This window comes from Pinus tabuliformis, chromosome 5_1, assembly GCF_031772625.1.
Source record: "Pinus tabuliformis cultivar Carrire ecotype Pingquan chromosome 5_1, CPIR1, whole genome shotgun sequence".
Classification (NCBI taxonomy): Eukaryota; Viridiplantae; Streptophyta; class Pinopsida; order Pinales; family Pinaceae; genus Pinus; species Pinus tabuliformis.
Genome location: NC_142305.1, coordinates 912127312 through 912150712, shown reverse-complemented (window position 1 = coordinate 912150712; position 23401 = coordinate 912127312). Strand labels below are relative to the sequence as shown.

General features: G+C 37.3%; 1 protein-coding gene across 3 annotated transcripts in view; it reads left to right on the top strand.

The window, feature by feature from the left end:
• Window positions 1-23401, top strand: part of TAF2 (TBP-associated factor 2) — a 317600-nt gene that overhangs the window by 147178 nt on the left and 147021 nt on the right. For 2 of the 3 annotated variants that reach the window (XM_089433144.1, XM_089433146.1), the window contains 2 exons: window positions 16410-16535; window positions 16628-16684. The exons of the other annotated variant lie outside the window; for it this stretch is intronic. In XM_089433144.1, the coding sequence (XP_089289270.1) occupies window positions 16410-16535; window positions 16628-16684 (183 nt within the window). The remainder of the gene's footprint in view (window positions 1-16409; window positions 16536-16627; window positions 16685-23401) is intronic. 3 annotated transcript variants of the gene reach the window in all.

Genomic DNA, 23401 nt, shown 5'->3' with positions numbered 1-23401 from the left:
CTAGGACCTGTTTCATATGGAAACCAACCATAAAATAGGCATAGAATTATCCTATAGAACTCGTCTTGTTCCTTGTTGCTCCTCGAATCTCGGAACAAACAATTTATGAGAGAACTATCCACAAACAGACTTTTCTCCTCCTTTGCTTGGCTTCTTTGGATCTGCAACTATTTCAGAGGTGATTTCTCCTTGATGCTTTCAAGATCCTTCAAAGATGTCCTTCCTTCAAGATAGATGTTCTTCTTCAAAATAATGGAATGAACTTAGAGAACCTTTAAACAGAGCTTATAGTCTTCTTCCTCCTCGGTCAATACAATTTCTTCTAAAGCCTTTACTTGTGTCCTTTTGCAAATGGTTCCTTTTGACAAGAAATCTATTCTTATGCCCATAAGATGATCTCAAAGCTGCCTTCTCTTCTCACCTTTGCTCTGATACGATATTGGAAAATTAAGTATGACAACTTTCTTAAACACTTTTCCTTATCCTTGATAAAAGCTTGTGAACTTATATTATCTTCTTGTGTTCTTTATTAGTTTCTTTTCATCAAACAATTATCAAGAGCATAAACCGTGCAGATCATAAAAGACAAGGGACACAAAATATAGACTCCAAGCCAGGGCAAAACCCCTCCAAGGTGAAATCCTAGAAAGAATTTCTTCTCTTCTTATTGACTTTGCTTCAAATGAGGACACAAAGACCTGAAATCCTGGACCATGTCCTCCTCCAAGCACCAAGTTAGCCCTTCAAGAATTGCTTCCTCAAATAAGATAAAGTCAACAAGGTCAACGAATGTCCGGCTCCTTTTAATCTACGCCAAACTCAAATTTTGGCCCCCCTGCATCAAAATCTCGGCTTCCTGCAACAAACCTACAACTCTGGCCTCCCTACAACTTTGATTTTTCGCATGTGTGAGCTAGTATAGGGAAATTTTCTCTTCTTTTGGACTTCACTTTCTTCTTCTTCTAACCTTGACTTCTTTCCTTACTTTTCTTGCTAATTTTTCTCCTTCTTCTTCAAAAGATCGAACTACAGATGTGTGTCAAATGAGGTTGAGCTCCTCTTATTTATAGTCTTCACATGAGGTCGAATTAGCCCTTTCTAGGCCGACTTGTCTTTCACTTGGGCCGACTTGGTCTTGGAGGCATATTTGATTCTCTAGGCTCATAATTTATATCTTTTACATGTTACAAATTTTCTAATAGGGTCTTATACAATTGACAACGACTTTGTTGACTGAAGAAAATATTCTTTTGACATGACAAACCTTAGAAGCATGAAGAACGTGCTTTACCTAGATGATTTTCAAAATGCAGCATGAAACCCATGCTTAAAAATGATATTTTTCTTTCTTCTTGTTCTTGTAACTATAAACGAACAAAGTTCGTCTACTCAGATGAATGCTCTGATACCAGTGTAATGAACAAAGTTTGTATACTTAGAGGTTAAATACTCCAGAAGATTTGGAATATGAAGATCTCCGTTGAAGATACAAGAATATATATATATATATATATATATATATATATATATTAAAATTTATGAATGAGAATGATCTTACAAATGAGAGTGAGTGCCTGCTTATATACCTAGGTAGGTGTCCCTTTATGAACTGTGATGTCCTTTAGAGACATACCTCTTCATTAACTAATTACAAATGAATACAAGTTGATACAAGTTGATACGATCCTCTAAGTGATAAACAAAATTGTCGCACCAAAAGGGGATCAAACCATCCTAAGTTAATCTTTTGTGGAATCTTGTGGTGGCTGAAAACTTGTGATGAATTGTTATCACATGAGTGGATTGTACAAACTTCAGTATTCCTTGGAACATAAGTTTGTTGTTTATGTTCTGAGTGATACTGGTATGTAGATTGATTGAAAAGTCCGCTCTTGTGATTCTGATGTCGATAAGTTCTTCTTCTGTTTTGACTTTCCCTTATCATGTGTGGGGCAATTTCTTGATCTACTCCTGGTACCGATGCTACTAAATTGGATACAAAATCTTCGCTTGGAATTTCCATCTTCTGAACTGTAACATCTGAATATGTTTTTCCTTCAACTGATTTTTCATTTTCTTGAGTTGTGATATTGATTGGATTGGTGTTCGTATCTTTTTCTTCAGCGTGGACTGAAGACTTCGAGACTTCTTTCGTGAGTAGTTCTTCTAACTTGTTTTTTAATGATTTCTTATCATCCTTAAGTTTCTTAATTTGAGCAAGTAGACTTTGACTATGGTTTCTTAGATGTAAGAGTTCTTTGGTCTTTGATTCATCAACCTTATTTTCAATTTTTTTACTTTTAAGCTTTTCATCTTTTAGATCTCTAATTTGTTCTAATAGACTTTGATTCAAGTCTTTTAAGCATAAATTTTTTTCTTCCTTCTCTGGTAGAATCTCGTTGAATTTATTTTTGACACATTCCTTTTCTTCTAATGTTTTCCTTCTTTCACTGGACTTCTTTTCCTTTGCAAGTAATTTTTGGGTATGGTTCGTTAGACGTAAAATTTCCTCCTTTTTTGTTAAAATCCTAGAACTGGAAATCCAGGACCCTGGGGTAGCTGAATAGAGAGAATACATGCAGGAACACGTAATTATATGCAAGTTCATGGGCATCTGGCCAACTGAAAGAGCCCTAAATTGGTGGATTCAAAGCAAATGGACACCCAAAGGGGAGATCAAAGTTCAGTTGGGTTCTAAAGGATTTTTCACAGTCATCTTTTACCTCCTAGAAGATAGAGACAAAATATTTGAAGGAGGACCAATTTCTACAATTCAACTGGTTTATACATGAGATTCTGGAGGGAGAATTTCACACTGGAAAAAGAGGATTTTACTAGGGTTCCAGTCTGGGTATGCCTCTGCTCCTTACCAACTGATTATTGGGCTCCTTCAGTCTTAAAAGGAATAGGAGACCAACTGTGGGAGTACATCAAAATGTCTAAAGGCACCATAACGAGTCATTATGTTTCCTATGCCCGAATTTGCATATATATAGATGTCTCTAGTGCCCTGCCAGAAGAAATTAAATTAATTTTCAGGGACAAAGTCTAGCTGCAAAGTATAGACTATGAACATATTCCCTTCCGATGCAGAAAGTGTCATGAGCATGGGCATCTCTTCCGAGACTGCCCAATGAATAAAATCCCTCAAACACAAGAGCAAGCAAGTAAATGAAAAGATAGCGAAGGATTTACTAAAGTCATCTCCAGGAACAAGAACAACAGGAAAAAGGTTATCCCCAAGAAGAACCTATTTAAAGAAGTAGGCCAGAACCAGTTCAATGTATTGAATAGTACCCAAGAGCAAATGGATCCTAACGAAATGATAGAAGATGAAGCAGGAGAGGAAGAAATGAACCTAGTAGAGAGCGAACACAATGAGAGGGATACAGGTAATACCAACAGAGGAAATGAGCATGCACAAGAGGATACAAAATGGAGTAAATAGAAACAGAGGAAACACTAGAGGAAAACGCTATAGAGGAAGCTCTATAGGGGGTCGACCTTGCAACAATTGCAGAGGAATGGAAACAAAAACGAATAAAAGGCATATCAGAACAACAACTACAAAAAATCGAAGGAGCTTATCTCCTCCAGGAAGAATTAAAACTCAAAGCTCACCATCCAGTTCAAGAAAGCACAGTTTCAAAGGGCATATTAGCCAATATTCCAGTAGAAGTACTCAACCTCAAAGGCTCAAGCAGAAAGCGAGATCGAAAGACCACCAGTTAGCTCCTTTAGGAACAGGCCGCCAAGTTAATTAATTAAGGAAAGGTAAAGGCTTTGGCTTTATACCCACCTCCATGTCAATGAATTGCATCTTTTGGAATATGAGGGGACTTAACAGTCCTGGGAAGAAAAGCATCCTAAAAAACATAATCTTGTCTGATCATCCTGACATCCTGCTAATTTAAGAAACGAAACTTGATTCGACTCACCCCCCTCCTTCTCAACTCGTGCTTCAAGCCATACAACTCCTTGGCCAACGCGGCTACATGTACGGTGGGGGGCATAATGACATTTTGGAAAAACTTTAAACTCGACCTCATTTCCTCTCTGGCCACTCATCATTCCATAACAGTGATCCTGAGAATCCTAGGCACCAACGAGGCCATTTGCATAACTAATATTTAATATTTATGCCCGCACAAGGTGACAGACCATATCAAAATGCTCCAAAACATCTCCAATCTCCTTGACCCTCTTCACCACCCTCTCAAAATCATAGCTGGTGATTTTAATATGATAACTAACTTGTCTGAGAAGAAAGGAGGTATCCGAAAGTTAGATAAGGACTCTGAGGCTTTCCTCACCACCATTGAAAACCTCAACCTCATCGACATTCCCACTAGCAATGGCTTATTCCCCTGGAATAACAGAAGAGGAGGAGATCGTCAAATAACCTCTCGTTTAGACCGCTTCCTTCTATCTGAGACAACTTATCTTATCACCTGGGAAACAGAGGCGAGAATCCTACCGCAAGGAGGCTCTGATAATATGCCTATCTCTCTCAAGATTCAAATTTCCAATGGTTCGAAAAATAAGCTTTTTAGATTTGAGGCCTTCTGGTTGGATCAGCAGGACTTCATGGAAGAAAGGAAACAATGGTGGACCTATATTGCCATCAGAACTGGAAACAAAATGTATACTTTCCAACAAAAGTTAAAACATATAAGAGGAAATAAAAAAATGGAACAGGGAAACATTTGGCAACATCATCACTGATAAGAAAAACTTGGAACACCAACTAGAACTTCTCCAACAAAACATAATTGAAGAAGGGCTAACGAAGAACAGTAAGCAAGAGAAACAACGACTACAACAACGCTGGGAGGAAAGGGCCATTCAAGAAGAAAAGTTGTGGCAACAAAAATCTAGAATAAATTGGCTAAAATGTGGGGAAAGGAACATGACCTTTTTCCATAAAACAATGATAGAACATAGGAGGAACAACAAAATTCTGTCTTTGAAGAACCAGGATGGTCATCTCATTCACTCTCAAGAGGAGTTGGAAACAGAGGTCAACCAATATTTCAGCTCTCTTCTCAAAGAGCCAAGGAATGACCAGGATCAGGACATCAAAAAGATCACCAAGAATATCGCCAAAATCCTCACGGAGGACCATAACAAAATTCTTCCAAGGAAAGTCTCCCTCCAGGGAGTGGAGGATGTGGTCATGGGAATGCCCAATGGCAAAGCTCCAAGTCCGGATTGTTTCACCATTGATTTCTACAAATCTTGCTGACCTATCATAAATTTGGAAGTACATGCCCTGTTGGAGGAATCTCGAATTCAGAACTCTGTCCTCAAAGCCCTTAACTCTACTTTCCTAACTCTGATTCCCAAGGGCACCTCTGCGGATTCCCTAGACAAATTTAGGCCCATAGCCCTCTGCAATGTCATATACAAAATAATCTCCAAAGTTCTCGCCAATCGAATTAAAGTCATCCTCCCTCTCCTCATTTCCCACCAACAGTCTAGCTATGTGGAAGGAAATCATGGATAGTATCATCCTCTCTCATGAGCTTATCCACTCTCTTAAATCCCAAAAAAAACCTGGTATGATGATTCAACTAGATATGTCCAAAGCCTTTGACAAAATTAGCTGGAACTATATGAGATAGGTCTTGGATGCGTTTGGGTTCCACAAAGAAAGCATCCACAAAGAAAGCATCAAGTGGATCATGGCTATGGTGTCGGGAGCTTTTTTCTCCATCCTCGTGAATGGATGACCTATGCAACCCTTTAATCCCTCCCGGGGTATTAGGCAAGGGGATCCAATCTCTCCCTTCCTCTTTGTTATAATGGCGGAAGGGCTAAGTTGCTCTATCTCTCCTGCCCTGAATGAAAATAAGCTCTCTGGTCTCTAGCCCCATGCCTCTGCCCCCCTTCAATGCACCAACAATTTGTTGATGATACCCTTCTCATGGTCCTCTCACCTATCAAAGAGGCCTCCTCTTTCATGTCCATTCTATCAGACTTCTTTGTTGCTTCTGGTACCTCCATCAACCCCCTGAAATCCAAGTTGCTCCTCTCTAACACTCCGCTTCCCATTTGCAGGAACATCACCAAACTCTTGGCCATTCCCATTAGTACCCTCCCCTCCACTTACCTTGGTGTTCCCCTTACAGACAGGCCTCTCTCTCGGGCCACTTGGGAGAACCTGATTAACAAGATGGAGAAAAGAATTGCCAACTGGACCTTCAAATCTCTCAATTTGGTAGGCCATCTTATCCTGGTTAAATCTGTTTTACAGGCCATCCCGCTTTACTTGTACTCGGCTATAGCAACCCCAAAAGTGATTTCAAACAAAATCAGAAACCTTCAGAGGAACTTCTTATGGAGAGGCACAAAGGTCAAACAGAAATGGGCTCTGGTAGTAGGGTAAAAAATTTGCAAGCCAAAAAAGATGGTGGCCTTGGTCTTCGAGACATAGACCGCTTGGGAAAGGACTTGGGAGCCAAAAACTTATGGAGATGGATTGCAAACCCTAATTCCCCTTGGGGAATCTTATGGAAAGCAAAGTACACTCCCTCCCTAACGGAAGAGAAAATCATTAGGCTCAATGGAAATATCAAAGGTTCAGTCATCTGGAATCAAGCGTGGGAGAACAGGGACATCATTCAAGATCATAGTTTTTGGGAAATAGGCAATGGGAGCAAGGCTCTTTTCTGGGAGGATGCCCGACAACAAAGGTCGAAACTTGATCAAGATCTTTATCATGAATTCAAAGCCGAAATGCAAAACAGAGGAAAGATCTAAGTCAGCCAGTACTGGAAAAAGAGTGAAGAAAATGACAGATATGAACCCCCAAAGCTTGGTCGGACCTATCATCAGAATTACAAAAAAAGACAAATCCTCCATGACTTTGTCGAGGATAAACTCAGATGGGGGAAAAACTCTGCTGGACACTTCATATTAAGAGAAGCCTACAGATACATAGCCAAGCACAATCAATGTCAACCAGAACCGAAGTGGAACACAATCTGGGACAGGAAGCACTGGCCGAAAATTTCTTTCTATGGTTAGTCATGCATAGAAAGGTTTTAACTTTTAACGTGGGACAATCTAAGAAGAAAAGGCTTTATTGGCCCATCGAGATGCCCTCTCTACCAGCGAGAAGAAGAAACCCCCAATCATCTGTTAAATGTCTGCCCTTTCGCGTCCAATTTATGGGATTGGATTTCTCTAGTCTTTAATAGCTCTGATCAGGACCCCTCTTCTATTCAAAGTACCATCGCGAACTAGAGATCTATCTTCTCCCCTCATCCTTTGGTTAACCGCGCATGGAATTTAATTCCTGGTCTGATCTGCTGGGCTCTGTGGAAGGAGCGCAACGCAAGAATCTTTCGTGGCATCTCCACCCAGGAGGAAATCATTATCTCGAAGATCAAAAGTGTGCTCCGGGAAACAGTGACCTCTCTACCCACTCAGACTGTCAAAGCCCCTCCCACCTTCTTCGAAGTGAGAATTCTCTCAATGCTGGATCTCCTTCAGATCAAGGTCGTGAAGTCACCCCCCTCCCCAGGCCTGAAAATAAAAATAACACCTGGCGGCCGCCAGAGAAGGGGACCTTCAAGCTCAACTACGATGACGCAGGTAAGGGGAATCCGGGCCCAGTTGGTTTTGGAGGAGACTTCAGAAACTGTAAAGGAGAGATAATATGGTTATATGAGGGAAATATAGGTTCAACGACAAGCAATGCCGTAGAACTTCATGCCCTCGAAAATGGAATCACAACAACGCACAACCTGTTATATAAATTTTTGGGTTAGATCTATAACTAGTGGTATTAGAGCACTTTCTTGGGCAAAAAAAATGCAGATTTTTTTTTTTTTTGCAGGATTTCGGAGGCGGTGAGTTTGCAGATCAGATCTGTACGTTTTGGTGCAAGATCTGCAAAATCTAATTGCAGATATGGATTCTATGTGAAAAAATACACGATTTCAAAAAAAATAATTTGTCGAATCGGAGTCCGGATGAAGGAGATATTGCTGATTTAAAAATCAGTGGGGTTGCAGACAATTTTTCGGGGCAACGAGTTTGTGGCGCAGATCTGGATGTCCTGGTGCAAGATCTACAAAATCTAATTGTAGATCTGGATTTTTTGTGAAAAATTACCCAATTTCAGAAAAAATCAGTTGAATCGGAGTCCAGATGAGGGAGATATCGTTGATTTAAAATCAGCTCTTTTTTGCAGAAATTTTGGTGACGACGGGAGAGTTGTAGTGCAGATCTGAAATTCTAGTGCCTGGATCAAGATTTCTATCACATGGGCAGATGTAGAATGATTGTTCCATTTCCAAAAACAGGTCATAATAGGGATTCCGAGCAATATTGACGGAATTGTGACCATTTCAAATTTTCACCAATTTTATTTATTTATTTTATTTTTATTTTTATTTTTATTTTTATTTTTTAATTTTTAATTTTTAATTTTTTTTATATATTGTGATGGCGGGCCTACATCAGAAATTGAGGGACTTGTATAAATTTGATGGCTCTCATCTAGCCAAATGGCTAGCACAAATGGAGAAATATTTCAAATTGGATTACATCTATGATGATGAGACTCAGCTGAGTATGGGAAAAATGTACTTGGACAATGAAAGATGGCAATGGTGGCTAGGGCATCAACGTTGCTATGGAAGGGCCTTAACTTGGGACACATTCAAAAAAGCTCTTATGGACCACTTTGACCGTAAATCTAATCTTGTGGATAAGCTCACACAGACAGACATATAGCCTAGCAAAGATTTTATTTTTACAGGAAAGAAGGAAACCAAGAAACCTAAAGGGTTATTTTCTACTGATGTTTCCTTATTGCAGGTTCATGGATTGATTCAGAAGGAGAAAATCATTGTGTCTATAAATCCGAGTTGCAAGCAAAATCTCATAAATGTCAACTTGGCAAAAAAATTGCAAATTCTAGCAAAACACATTGAAAACACACAAGTGGATGATGAGGATGTTCAAGTGTACAAGGATTTGAAGATTTCTATGGATAAGTATGTGTTGCATGGTGATTTTTATACTTCAGAGATGGATAATATGGATGTTGTTTTGGGATACCCTTGGATGGAATCAGTGGGTACTATCAATATTAATGTGCAGAAGAAATTCCTGAAGCTCTGGTATAAAAAGAAGAAAATTACATTACAGGATATTTCCATTAATAAACAGGTAGAGTCCAAGGAGGCTGAAGCAGAGGATGTTCCAGAGACTGACATATCAGATGATTAGCTAGTGATGATCGACAATCAAACACAAACAGAAGCTGAAGTAGAAAAGGCTACAGGTGCTGATACATCAGATGAGGGCTTAATGGTTGAAGTAATATTGGAAGATAAGACACCACAGCAGGCACCACAACATGCACCAAATCACAGTCAGGCTCCAGTGATGGGTGAATTAAAGTAAAAGACACCGTGGGTTAAAACTTCAACATATTATCACCGACATCACCCAGCAAGACAACAACCAAGAAGATGGCAACCAATTAGCCACACGGACAACAACCCCCGCATGAAAGATAGAGAGGAGCGAAGATCCACCTACTACACATAAACACAGAAGAGTTGCTACGGTCAACTTCCATTTCAAGCGAGCGAGGCACCAGCAAGATCGAGGGTTCACCTTTCTCTTGGATGGCTAGATGCACGTGCATGGTACCAGTGGACTACTCTTTTGAGTAGATCTTATTATTTGTGTTCTTCCCATGTTTCGGGGACGAAACATGCTAAGGGGGGTGGAATGTTATATACCTAGGGGGGATAATATGGGGTACAAAGGGAGGTACCCAAGGTAATAATGTAATAATGGGATGGGCCATAGTAATAAATAAGGTGGTTAACCCATATCATGTAAGGGACCACAAGTAGTTAGTAATAATGTAATGGGCCCATGGTATTAGTTCGATGGTATGAGGGAACCATGGTAATGACCCATGGTATTGTATGTATGAGGCCTATATAGAGGCTAGAGACTCCACATGGAGAGGTGTCAAGGATTATTGTATGAACAGGCATATGGCTTGTGGAGTGTTCTCCTTCCTTAAGGAGTGAATGTATGGTGTTGCCCTACCTTAAGGGTTTGATCAATAAAAAGAATCATTTCTATCTATATTCAGATCTTGTTATTCTTGGGTTTATTTATATTATCATATGTTTCTAGGTCAGATTTATAACACAACCTAAAGCTCAGTCCTCTGATTGTTGAAGGAGATTCCATGTTGGCCACCTAAATTGGCAAAAAACTTCCGCAGGGCATCGATGTGGACAAAATCTCGGAAAATTGGCGCCTAAACAAAATAACACTACGGATCAAGCAGGGAATTGACAACATGGTAGGCCTCCACTTTTAAGAAATCAAAAGGGAGGGAAATAAATTTGCGGATAGATTGGCGAATGAGGGTACGGTTGTTACCCTACGCCTGAAGTCTTGAGTGTGGCAAGAATTGGAGGAAGGTGAACCCCATCAGCAATGCGCATCAATCAATGATGAAGATAACCACTCTACCGAACAATAATTGTTCGCGTAGCAATCATCATTTCAAGGTCGGTTCTCTGCTTAGTTGGAAGGACAAGTGGATGGCGCACGAGTACGGACTCATCCTTTGCTCGCCTGATTCTAGAGCCTGCAAAGCCACCTCCCCTCTCCCTTGTGTGACCGCCGCCTCTCAGTTACATCCTCTCTATTCAGTCATTCCTCCACCGACTTGCATCAGATCTTTGCATGCTTCCCCCTTCCACTCCCTCTCCCTAATTCCGACCTCCCTTCATCACCCGACTTCTATATATTTACCCCTCCCCCTTCTTCCCCTCAATCTTCTCTTTGCCTTTATCCCTCTCCATTGGTCCTTCGCTCTCTGGTTCCCCTCTCCCCAACCCTTCTACTTTTGTCATGCCCCCGAAGAATTGCTCCACCCTTGGTTCCAGTCGGGGAGGTGCGCGCAGTCGCGCAGCCTCCCGCTGGCAGTCCTTGGGCTCGACCCCTACCACTCACACAGAGACATCTGTTAGGCGCACAACCTTGTGCTACGCGGCGATAGTTAATCCGGATACTCAGCAGCGAATCTCAGAATTAGAAGCCCAAGAAAATGTTCTCCATAGAGAGGTCACTACTGAGGAGGTCGACGCCTACTTTGCTTGGATTTCGGATATTGCTTTCACGCGAGCGCGCGAAAACCTCTACGCACGTACTATCGCAACATGGTGGCAGATGAAAATCATCATGGGGCTAGCAATGCAGGAGCAAGAGGAGCGCACCAAGGCTCTGGAAACAAAGATTGACCTGCTGACTCAGAAGTTTGTGATGTATGTCGAAGCCATCCACCACTGTAGATTCATTACGCGGGACGTACCACATTACATTGTTGTCAAGAAGAAGTTGACAATAAAGGTCCATTCGACTACTGAAGGATCCCCTAGCATCAAGAAAGAGGATGTTGGGGCCTCCACGAGTCGATAGATCATCACCGCGCAGCAGGAGGGAAGCTCTCAGGAGACTCCCATTCGTCTGGATGAGGATCTGGTCACCATCAACCAGGAGTGATGTTGTCAACTTCCTTCTTTGTTTTTCTTCCTTTGTTTATGTTTTTCTTCCTCCGCGAAAGGCTTTCTGTCGTGGAGAAAAATGTCATTTGCTTTGTTGGCTGTGATAAGGCTTTCTTCTCTTTTTTCGGCTTCTATACTCTCAATTTTGAGAATGCTGTAAAGAGGGTACCTCTCGGTTTCCACCTATGTACTTAGAACCCTCTTTTGTCATGGTCGTACTGTAAAAAAGACAATTCTATGGCCATTACAAGGATCTCGGTTGGGTCTTGTGTTGGGCTCTCTCACCCACAGAACCCAAATTTTGTAGTCTGTCAGTTTACCCAGTGATATATTTTATCTTATTCACAAAAAACTCAATATATATATTTGTAAATGCCAATATCTATCTATCTATCTATATATATATATATATATATATATATATATATATATATATATATATAAGAACTTTTATAATGTCATTATGATACTTTATAGAGTCACGCTTTTCATATGACAAGGTCACGGTGTTTTCTCTCACCATTCAATTTGAACAACCCTTAAATTTATGTTGCAAGAACAAGGGATAAACACAGATCAAATGTGTACAAATGACAACGGGCAAGAAAAAATTGTCGTTGCAAGGCTTAGGCAATTTTTTTTTCCCTTGTCTCAGCTGAATGAGTTCGATTGGTTCCTGATTTGTTGTGGTGAATGATAGTGCAGTATGGCACAATACTGAGTGTTGTTGTATGTGAATGTAGCAGTAGTTTGTTGTGGATGAAGGGAGGTTCGACTGCAGTTGGGGAAGACGACAGAGGGGGCGGTGGCTGTCGGATGTGGTAGCGACTGATGTAGAGCGCAAATGCGGGAGCAACAATGACGACTTTTGCGTAAAGGGGAACCTAACGGTGGTCCTAGTTGACAATGAAACTGGCAAATGCGACTCTTGCATATGACAATGATTCGAGAACGAATTAGGGTGAACAAGGTCTTTTGGCTGCATCGGCATGTCGACAAAGGTGTGGACGTCAGACGGTTTAACGACATTTCTGACCTTGTCCGATGTGGCTGACGGGCGGAATGATGGTGGGTGTTTGCGGTGAATGATTGCCTATGCAATTGCTATCAGGCAACGATGGCTGTGGTGAATGATTGGCTATGTAGTTGCTATCGGGTGGTGGTGGCTTCATGTTTTTTTGGGAAGAGGGTGGCTAATTATGGTGATCCCTTGCAAATAAGGTGACGACTACTTACGGTGGTTGACTGCATTTCTTGTCGTTGTCTTCAGGCGCAGGGAAGTTGACCATGCCAAAAATGTTATTTTTTATTATAAAATCTTTTATTTAATTTTTAATTTTGATTTTTTTATATTATTTTTTTAAATATAATTTTCTTTCTAACTTTATTTTTTATAATAATTCTTTAACTCTAATTTTTTGATTGTTTTTTTCTATAATATATGTTTTTTCTAAGATAATTTTTTTTAATAATCTTTTTTTTAATAATTTTTTTAATCTAAATATATATTCTATTTTTATTTTTAATCTTCATTTTTTATTTTATTTTTACTTTTAATTCTCTCTATAATTGTTGTCCCTTTTTTTTCTATTTTTTAATATGTATATATTTTTTTAATAATATTTTTGACTCGTTTTTTCTTTCTTTCTTAACTTAGGTTTTTTTTTTAAATGGCCGCTTGATGGCAGAATGGTGAAACTCCAACTATGTAGCGAAAAGATTGATCACATGACAACAAGGTTGACAGAAGTATGGTCAAAGCCCGGATTAGACTGGTTCTTTGTAGAGGTTGAGCGGCCAGAGGATCGAACAATTCTGATACTAATATAATAAACAAAGTTCGTCTACTCAGAGGAATGCTCTGATGCCAATGTAATGAACAAAGTTCGTATACTTAGAGGTTAAATACTCCAGAGGACTTGGAATATGAAGATCTCCATTGACGATACAAGAATATATATATTAAAATATATGGATGAGAATGGTCTTGCAAATGAGAGTGAGGGCCTGCTTATATACCAAGGCAAGCGTCCCTTTATGAATGGTCATGTCCTTTAGAGACATAACTCTTCATTAACTAATTACCTCTTCATTAACATTGTAATTACTAATTACAATGTTATTTTTTATTATATTTTTTTATAAAATCTTTTATTTAATTTTTAATTTTGATTTTTTATATTTTTTTAAATATAATTTTCTTTCTAACTTTATTTTTTATAATAATTTTTTAACTCTATTTTTTGATTGTTTTTTTCTATAATATATGTTTTTTCTAAGATAATTTTTTTTTTAATAATTTCTTTTATTCTAACTATATATTATGTTTTTCTTTTTAATCTTCATTTTTTTTAATTTTTACTTTTAGTTTTCTCTCTATAATTGTTGATCCTTTCTTTTTCTATTTTTTAATATGTAATATATATTTTTAATAATATTTTTGACTCGTTTTTTCTTTCTTTCTTAGCTTAGCTTGTTTTTTAAATAGCCAAAAGCTTGATGGCAGAATGGAGAAACTCCAACTATGTAGCAAAAATCTTGATCACATGGCAACAAGGTTGATGGAAGTATGGTCAAAGACCTAATCAGATTGGTTCTTTGTAGCGGTTGAGCGGCCAGAGGATCGAACAATTTTGATACTAATGTAATGAAAAAAGTTTGTCTACTCAGAGGAATGCTCTGATACCAATGTAACGAACAAAGTTCATATACTTAGAGGTTAAATACTCCAAAAGACTTGGAATATGAAGATCTCCATTGACTATACAATAATATATATATTAAAATCATAAATGTATGGATGAGAATGATCTTGCAAATGAGAGTGTGGGCCTGCTTACATACCAAGGCAAGTGTCCCTTTATGAATGGTCATGTCCTTTAGAGACATACCTCTTCGTTAACTAATTACTAATTAATCATTATTTATGATTTGTTATTATTATTTATATTTACATTTTTTATATCTATATTTGATTCATAACAGTAACATAAGATATACATAATGATTTGAGTACATTGACAATTATGAAGACCGAAACTAGTTACATTTTCCAAATCACTCACTCACTTGTTGTCTTCTTGCCGTGGCTATGATATCATGTGAGTTTTACACACACAAACATGGACAGGAATACACACTAGAATGAGGAGGGGTAGATTCATTCTTACATTATTTTAGATTCTGTAATGTCTCATTACATAGTAGGAAAAGTGGAGTATGTTATTTAACTTCCAAATCTTAAACTATCAACTACTATAGTAATGACTACATTAAATTCCTTATTATTACATCACTGCATTATTGACACTTTATTATACTGTATACTCCTTATTCCCAATTAACATGTCGAAGCTCTAAATATATTTATAACCATTGTTTCTAACAGAGGTTAGATGTGTCACACTACTGGCCAATGGGTAATGTATACTGAGTTGGCATTGGACAGTTATTTTTAAGCACCATGCAAGTTTTTCACATATAAACGTGGATGGGGATACATATTGGAATGAAAAAGGGTAAATTCATTCATACACTATTTTAGATGATGTATCACCTCATTACATAGTAGGAAAAATTGAGGATGTTACACAACTCCCAAATATTAAACTAGTACCACACTAATTACTACATTAAATTCCTTATTATTACGCCACTTTATTTATGAGACTTTATTATACTCGTTATTCCCAACTAACATGTCTATGTTATAAATATGAACATTATCTCTAACACAAGTCACATGTGTCGCACTGTTGGCCAATGGCTAATGTCCACTGAGTTGGCATTGGGCTTTTTTTCTTTCTTTTATCTTTTCTTCTAATTTAATAATAAAGTACCAATAGTTGGATCTTAATGGATTAGTCCTGGCACTGATCACTTTTGATGATGGCGATGCTTTTGTGGGGTTGACTGCACCAAACTATCATATGCAATACTTGGGTTGGATACATGGAGGAGGGATGAGAGCATAATGTCAGTGGTGGTGATACTCGCGATTTTTGATTATGAGATCTAGCAGGACGAGCCATGTGATTCTTCTACCCTATTTTCATTTTACCATTGGCACTCACAGCTACCATTGTATTGAATGCATTGCATTTTGATGGTGCTGAGTGAGAAAATTACCGTTCATGGTTCTATATGTATGATGTATGGTGTAATGTTGTGCGTTTCATGTTTTATAGTTCTATTTTCAAAATGTTTAAAACATTTACATCTTTTTCTTTTTTCCTTGGAAATGAATCTCCTTCAAATTTTCATTTACTTTTCCCCTATTTTGTGGATGGTATACTATGTAAAATGATTAGCGTAGACTTAGTGCACTGAACCCTTGGAAATTGAACCATAGACCTGCACACATATGTTTACTTTTGACATTTTAATACAACCCTCCCCAACCAACACACACACACACTCTTACATTCACCAGTTTGGCCTTAAACTTTAAAGGGTTTCTATGTGTCCAGTGTGTGACACCAGTGCCCCTGTGCCCCAATCAGAGGTAACTAGGTATTTATGTTTTATGTTTCTTCTTGGTGGCCTCTTTACCTTTTTATTTTTTTGGGTCCATATGAAATTGCATTATGTGCTCATTTGAGGTTTTGAAAAGATACAGTGCTGGTGTTATTTCTGTTTTGTCCAATTGAAAATTTTCTGCTAACAGGGGTGTCAAATTTAGTGATCATATGTGATGTGTTGGATGTGGCACAAATGGTTTTTTTGGAAGAATGGGGTGTTTCTGTTCACCTCTGTTCAAATAGTTTGAGTTAATTTATTGGTGTGTTTCTTTGTGATTAATTTTGAATTGCTGTACATCTCCGGCCATTTTTTCTGATTTAATGTACATGGCAGATAAGTCAATTGGAAAAGGACAAGGATGTTGTTGCACAACTACAAGCAATTGCAACGTTGTGTAGTTTTCCACGATTGTCTTGTTCAATTGTTAATGCTTTGAACAACTGCCTTATTGATTCAAAGGTACTTGATTCTCTCCTACTGTTTGAACCTGATTTATATATTTTGCTAGGACAATTTTTATAGTGATTGAAGCTTGAGTCACAATGGATCAGGTGTTCTGGAGAGTGAGGATTGAGTCAGCATTTGCTTTAGCAAAAACAGCTACAGAGGTTTGAGCTTCCCTCTCAAATGTATCCCTTAGAATATTCATGTCCATTATGTACTATAACTATGAAATTCTTCTTGATTGCATGTCACTGTATCTTTTGAAATTTTTATTTATTATATGTCTATTTCCTGTCTGTTGGATTGTGTTACGAATAAAATATATATAAATAATATAAATATAAGTAATGAGGATAATTGTACTAATGATTAGTTAATAATAATTAGTAATTAGGTTGAAGTGGCATGTCTAAATAGGACACGACTCTCCATGAAGAGACACTTGCTTGATATATAAGCAAGCATGTCGTTCTCATTGTAAATCATTCTTTCACACATTTAATATATAATATTTGTATCCTCATGGATATCTTTATATTCCAAGTCTTTTGGAGTAATTAATCTGTAGAAGGAACTTTGTTCGCTTCATTTGGTATCAGAGTTGTTCGATCCTCTGGCTGCTCAACCGTTGCACAAAGCCTTGTTCTCCGATGCAGGGCTTTGACCATTGAAATTCGTCGACTTTGTTGCCGTTGAAGCGTTTCGCTACAACTTTTGGAGTTTCTCCATTTCTCGCTATGAGCCCTTGGCTATTAATTTTTTTTTATAAAAAAAGACTATTTATTTTAAAAAAAGTATTAGAAAAAAAGAGTTACGAAAAAAATATATTTATATAAAGTTATAAACAAACGAATAAAAATAAGTAAAAAAGGGAACTTATATTAAATAAAAAAATCAATAAAAAAGAAAAAAGGGAAAAATAATATACCTGCGGTCAACCAAACATAACCTTGATTCCGCTGCATAGAGTTAGCCACCAACTTCGTCGAAACCGGTGTGGGAAGTGCAGCTGTTGGGCAACCATAAACGCATACAACCCTGCAACTAGGCCCGGGTCTTCACAACGGACAAAGGGAAGTTGCAACAATCGGCACGACCAAGCATTGTAGGTTCTGCTGCCATAGCAACAACCTCTGCCGACTTTCTCACCGTGCAGCGAGCCCTGTCCATCATTGTCATTAGCCTCAAGAATTCGCCGCTAAAATCTCTTCCACAACCATCGTGGTCAACCTCATCGCAACTTAGAACAATCACCAAATTTGACATCGTCGTTCCTTGCTCTCTGTTGGTCAGCCACACTCGTAATTAGCCCTTGTTGATGCTATACTCGACTACTAGCGCCATTAGTTCCATCGACTGCCTTTTTCTGCCACTGTAGCCAACCGATTGTCCTTCTAACCGTCGGCTTCTCAGTTCTCAAAACCATACCACTGTTTCGTTCTCTCGACTCCTCATAAATCGCTATGTTGGAATTTAAGCCTAGAATCTAATATTAATTGATATAGAATTACAACTACCGTAGTATTATCATATCCGAAGACGCTGCATCAAGGGTCAAACGTCGTACCGATTGGTGGTGACTATGCATAACCATAAATTTAAAATTAAAAGTGTTTAAAAGCGTCAAGATTTAGAAAGTTATTTTTAAAAGTGGAGCATAGTGAATGTGAGCTATTCGATAATCCTGTTTATAATAGTGGAGAGAGGGATATTAAAAAATAAATGAGGTTATTTGTAAAGATAAATTAAAGGAAATTATATTAAGATAAATCAAAGGAGATTATATAAAGAGACTTGAAAAAAAGAGTATTGTTTTAAAAGGAGACCTTATCAAATAAAAATATTTTAAAAAGTGAGAAAATTATAGAGAAAGAATAAATGAAAAGATTATAAATAAAAAAATATGAAGAGAAGTTTTATATTTCCTCCTAAGAGGTCACAGGTTCAAAACCAGAGGGGGGTAAAGTATGTATGCCTTCGTAGACTTAGCAGTCAAATCGCTGCGCAGAGGTGGGTCCTTTGTCCCACAAACAAGGGGGTCTAATACACCAATATTGGTGTCCGACTTGGCTGTGACCTTAAAAATGGATATTATTATTATATTATTATTATTAAAAAGAAAAGGAAAAAAAGAGGAGAATATTTGAAAAATATATATAGAAAAAAGGGATTTATTTAAAAAAAAGTGATTTAAAAAGTATTTAATATTCAAGAAGCGAAAATGGAGTCTAATACAAGGCCAAAAGATTCCCAGAAACCTTACCTAGAGACGGTAAAGCGCTATTTAACATTAAAGGAACTTTCGCATGAAAAGATGTTATTATTTCTATTTCTCCGGTAGAAGATACAAATTACATAACACCTAAAATTGCAAACCAATTAGTGATCTCAGAGTCAAATATAACTAAAAAATTAGATTTTTTTGGCAATAAAAAATATGACATAGCCAATTTACAGTTAAACATTGAAGATTATACATTTGTATCCCAATTCTCAGTTCACACCCTATGGAACAATCAAGGTGATATTATTTTGGGATCACCCTGGATGGAAACGGTAGGATCTGTTATCTTAAATACAAAGAAAAAGTTTTTAACATTTTCTTACAAGAAGAAGAAAATAACACTCCAAAATGTTACACTGAAACCAAATTCAGTGATGCCAGAAGATATATCAGATATTTCAAAAGTAATTTCTCAAGAAGGTAAAAAAAGTATTACAAAATAAGCAAAATGAAATTGACAAAATCACTGTTGACAAAAAGGAAGAAGTTTCTCGACTTAAAAACCACAGTGAAAAATTACTGACGCAAATTAAGAAACTTAAGAAGGATAAGAAGTCATTAGAAAACAAGGTACAACAACTTATCAAGAAGGAACCATCAAATGTAGGAATTCAAGTTGATGACAAAACAACAAATACCGATCCAGTGAATGTCACAACTCAAGTAGAAGACAAGCAAGTGGAAGAAAAGACATGCTTGGATGTTGCAGTTCAGATGATAAACACCCCAAGTGAAGGTTTGGTAACGAACTGAACAACATCATTCCTGAAGTAAATCAAAAAATTTCCACACCTAATAAGGGAAAGTAAAGTCCCATATCGACATCCGAATCATGAGAGTAGACAACTCAACCAAGCTACGTATCGGGAACATTCAGACCAGAGACAACAAATTGATGTTTCAGAGACTAATGACGTAAAATCAATCCCGTCTTATGTTGACAAGTCGTTACAAAATTCCATTGATCAGAATATTCCACAGAAAATTAATCTAGGATGGTCTAATCCCTTCTCAGTGCGACAATTTTGTTTGCCACTTAGAAGATCATATCAACTTGTATCGATGAAGATGATTGTTCCGAGAGAGGAAGTCATTTGAAATCGAAAAAGAGATAAAGCCTTTTACATGGACAAGCTTTGAGGACAAAGCTTTTTGAGGAAAAGGGCAATGTTATGAATAAAATATATATAAATAATATAAATATAAGTAATGAGGATAATTGTAATAATGATTAGTTAATAATAATTAGTAATTAGGTTGAAGTGGCATGTTTAAATAGGACATGACTCTCCATGAAGAGACACTTGCTATATAAGCAAGCCTCTCGTTCTCATTGTAAATCATTCTTATTCACACATTTAATATATAATATTTGTATCTTCATGGATATCTTTATATTCCAAGTCCTTTGGAGTAATTAATCTGTAGAAGGAACTTTGTTCGCTTCAGATTGTATGGCCTTTTGCATTTGGGCATGCGTTCCTATAGTATTCTGTAACTACTGCAAGGTATGCCACAAGTGGCATTAGAGCAATTTTGATTCCTGGCCTGAGGCCATTGTTACCATTGGAATAAATTTTCCTAGCCAGTGGCCAAATTTTTTTCTGGTAGCCAATAATTTCATTATAGGAGAAACAAAGAAATTACACTCTTGAAGACCTTCCACTTAAACAGTGAGAAATCGATCAGAACATTAATTTAGCTCCCTGTAGAAATGTTAAGTGCCAACAACATGTACATTAATCTCCAATCATTTAAAGCTGTTCAGATCTAAGTTGCACGAAACGGGGAAACGGAAACGAGTTTCCGAAACGGGAAGCGATACGAAACGCGACCTCCCCAAATTTTGGAAACGGGGAAACGCGAATATATATATATATATATATATATATATTAAAAATATTTAAAAATTATTAATATATATATGTGCAATCATAAAGCATTAATGATACATTTACATTATATGATTATAATTTATTACATTTAAACATTAAGATTAAATTTACATCACATTTACTCATGAGTCATGAATAATCACATAATGAAAATAAAAATATAGGAACTGGAAAATCCAAAATCAACCTTTATTTATATTAGTATATGAGGCTGCAAGTACAATAAAGACTATAAGGCTGCAAGAACTATAGAGACAAGTCACAAAAGACTAATCCTCATCATAACAATCCTCATCAAAAATAGAAGCAGCAGAATGCTCAACAGTGGATGGTGGTGCTGAAGAAGATGATGCACCAATTCCTCAATAATTAAACTTTAAAAAAAATTCAAAACTTTAAAGATGCACAGTACATTGCTGATGTTATTATAAAAGCTATTGAACAAATAGGGCCTAACAAAGTTTCTCGGAAACCTAAAAAAAATTTAAAAACAAATTAAAAAAATAAAATTAAAAACAACACATAAATTTGGGGAAACGTGGCTCGTACGGCCTGGAAACGTGTTTCCGGCCGTACGGCCACGTTTCCGTTTCGGGAAAAGTGGCCGTACGGCTGGAAACGCGTTTCCAGCCCGTACGGTACGCCGAAACGCGTTTCGTTTCGTTTCCCGTGAGGAAACGACCCCTAGGGCCACGTTTCCTGCAACTTAGGTTCAGATCAAAGAAGATTTGCCTTATCACGGCTGTTGCCATTCATTTTTGTAATTAGCAAATATATACTGGAAACAGGATTATTCAGGGATATAGCAAAGTATCTTTTACTTGTATATTGAAGGAACAACAACCATCTAAAATATTTCTACTTGTCTATTGAAGGAACACTACCATCTGAAATATTTCTGCTGGAAGATTTTGACCACTGCTAAAATAGTTTGACAGTTGACCTATAACTAGCAATATTGCCTCTGGTTACTATGGAAATTGCACCATTCTATCCTGCCTCACTCATCATATCGTTTTGATGATCTGCTAGAGAAAAATATTGTCTATCCTTTATTTAAAAAAATGCTGGCATAAAGAGATCTGTAAGACTGTTGCAATGTGAGTGCCTAATCATTGTCATGCAGGGTCATATTTCAAAGTAAAATAACTAGGAAAATAAAATGCCATTTGCTGGTAAGTGAATCTATGCAAAGGTGAAATAGAGCTAGTTTACTGCATCCATATCAACTTTTATACTTCTTGAGTTGTTTTGCTTTACTGCACCTGCATTTGCAGAATATAATCTCCTAATCTAGTTCCGAAGCAAGATGATGTTTTCCATTTTCAGTACCATATAATTTCATTGCCTGTTCTCCTATATCTCCGCTCCTTTAGTGGTTGGTGATTCACTTTGATGAGATTTATTGGTTCACTTACTGGCAGCAAGCCTTCATCATAAGCTTCAGTCTTACCAAGGTCATTCGTGGTGTCATGACCAGATGCTATTCTTAGTTTGTTTCTCTTTCCCTGACTAAACAGGATGTCTTATTTTCATCCATCCATCTTGGCATGATTATCTTTATCCTAACACTCTTTATATGATTATTTTTACTTACGGCCTTTCTAGTGGAAGAATGTTGCAGTGCTTTTGCTGTAGTAGGAAATTCCGTTTCCTTTACAGGACTGATAACTTGAGGAGAGATAACATAATTTATATTGTAATTTTGCAACTTGCTAACTCTGAATTTTTCTTAACACCAAAATTTTCTTTGGAAACAATTGCTTCATGAGCATCACTCTTGCCTTTAGTAGATGGGAGGGAAATGTGCTCATTCTATCTACTTTGCCTTTCTCTTTTAGTAGAGATTTGATTATGCTTTGCAGGCTTTCCAATCCTTGGCTTACATTGTACATATATTGTGTTAGCAAGTACACCTCTGAATGAGAAGATCATTGGAACTAAAATTTGTAGTAGGAAATTCCCTTTCCTTTACAAGACTCATAACCTGAGGTGATATAACATCATTTTTATTGTAATTTTGCAACTTGCTAGCTCTCAGTTTTGCTTAAGACCAAAATTATCTTTAGAAACAATTACTTCATTATCATCACATTGGTCTTTTTTAGACGAGGGACAGATGTACTCATAACCTGAGGTGATATAACATCAGTTTTATTATGATTTTGCAATTTGTTAACTCTCTGTTTTTCTTAAGACCAAAATTATCTCTGGAAACAATTGCTTTATTAGCATCATATTGGCCTTTTGTAGACAAGGGAGAGATGTACTCATTCCATCCACCTGGCCTTGCTCTTTTATAAGAGATTTCATTATGCTTTGCAACCTTTCTAAGCCTTTGGTTACATTGCACATAATCCGTGGTAGAAAGTACACCTGTGAATGAGAAGACCATTAGAACTAAAAAGGTCAAACCTAAATATGCAAATATATTCTAAATTATTATTCAATTAAGTAATTATTATTTTCCCCTTTTTAACATAATGGTAAAGGGTTTAGCATGATAATGTCTTGGAGTTCTCTAAAAATCCTGAAATGTTCCTGAATTTGGAAAGGAATAGGGTATGCTGTGAAAGTTCTAGAGTCCTAAATCAAATTCTTGCTCGTTTTTTGGGAAGTTTTGGAGGAGTACCAAAGTCCTTGAAATGTTGGATCATAGGAAAGCTAGTTTTGAAGTTGAGAATTAGTCAAAATGGCATTGA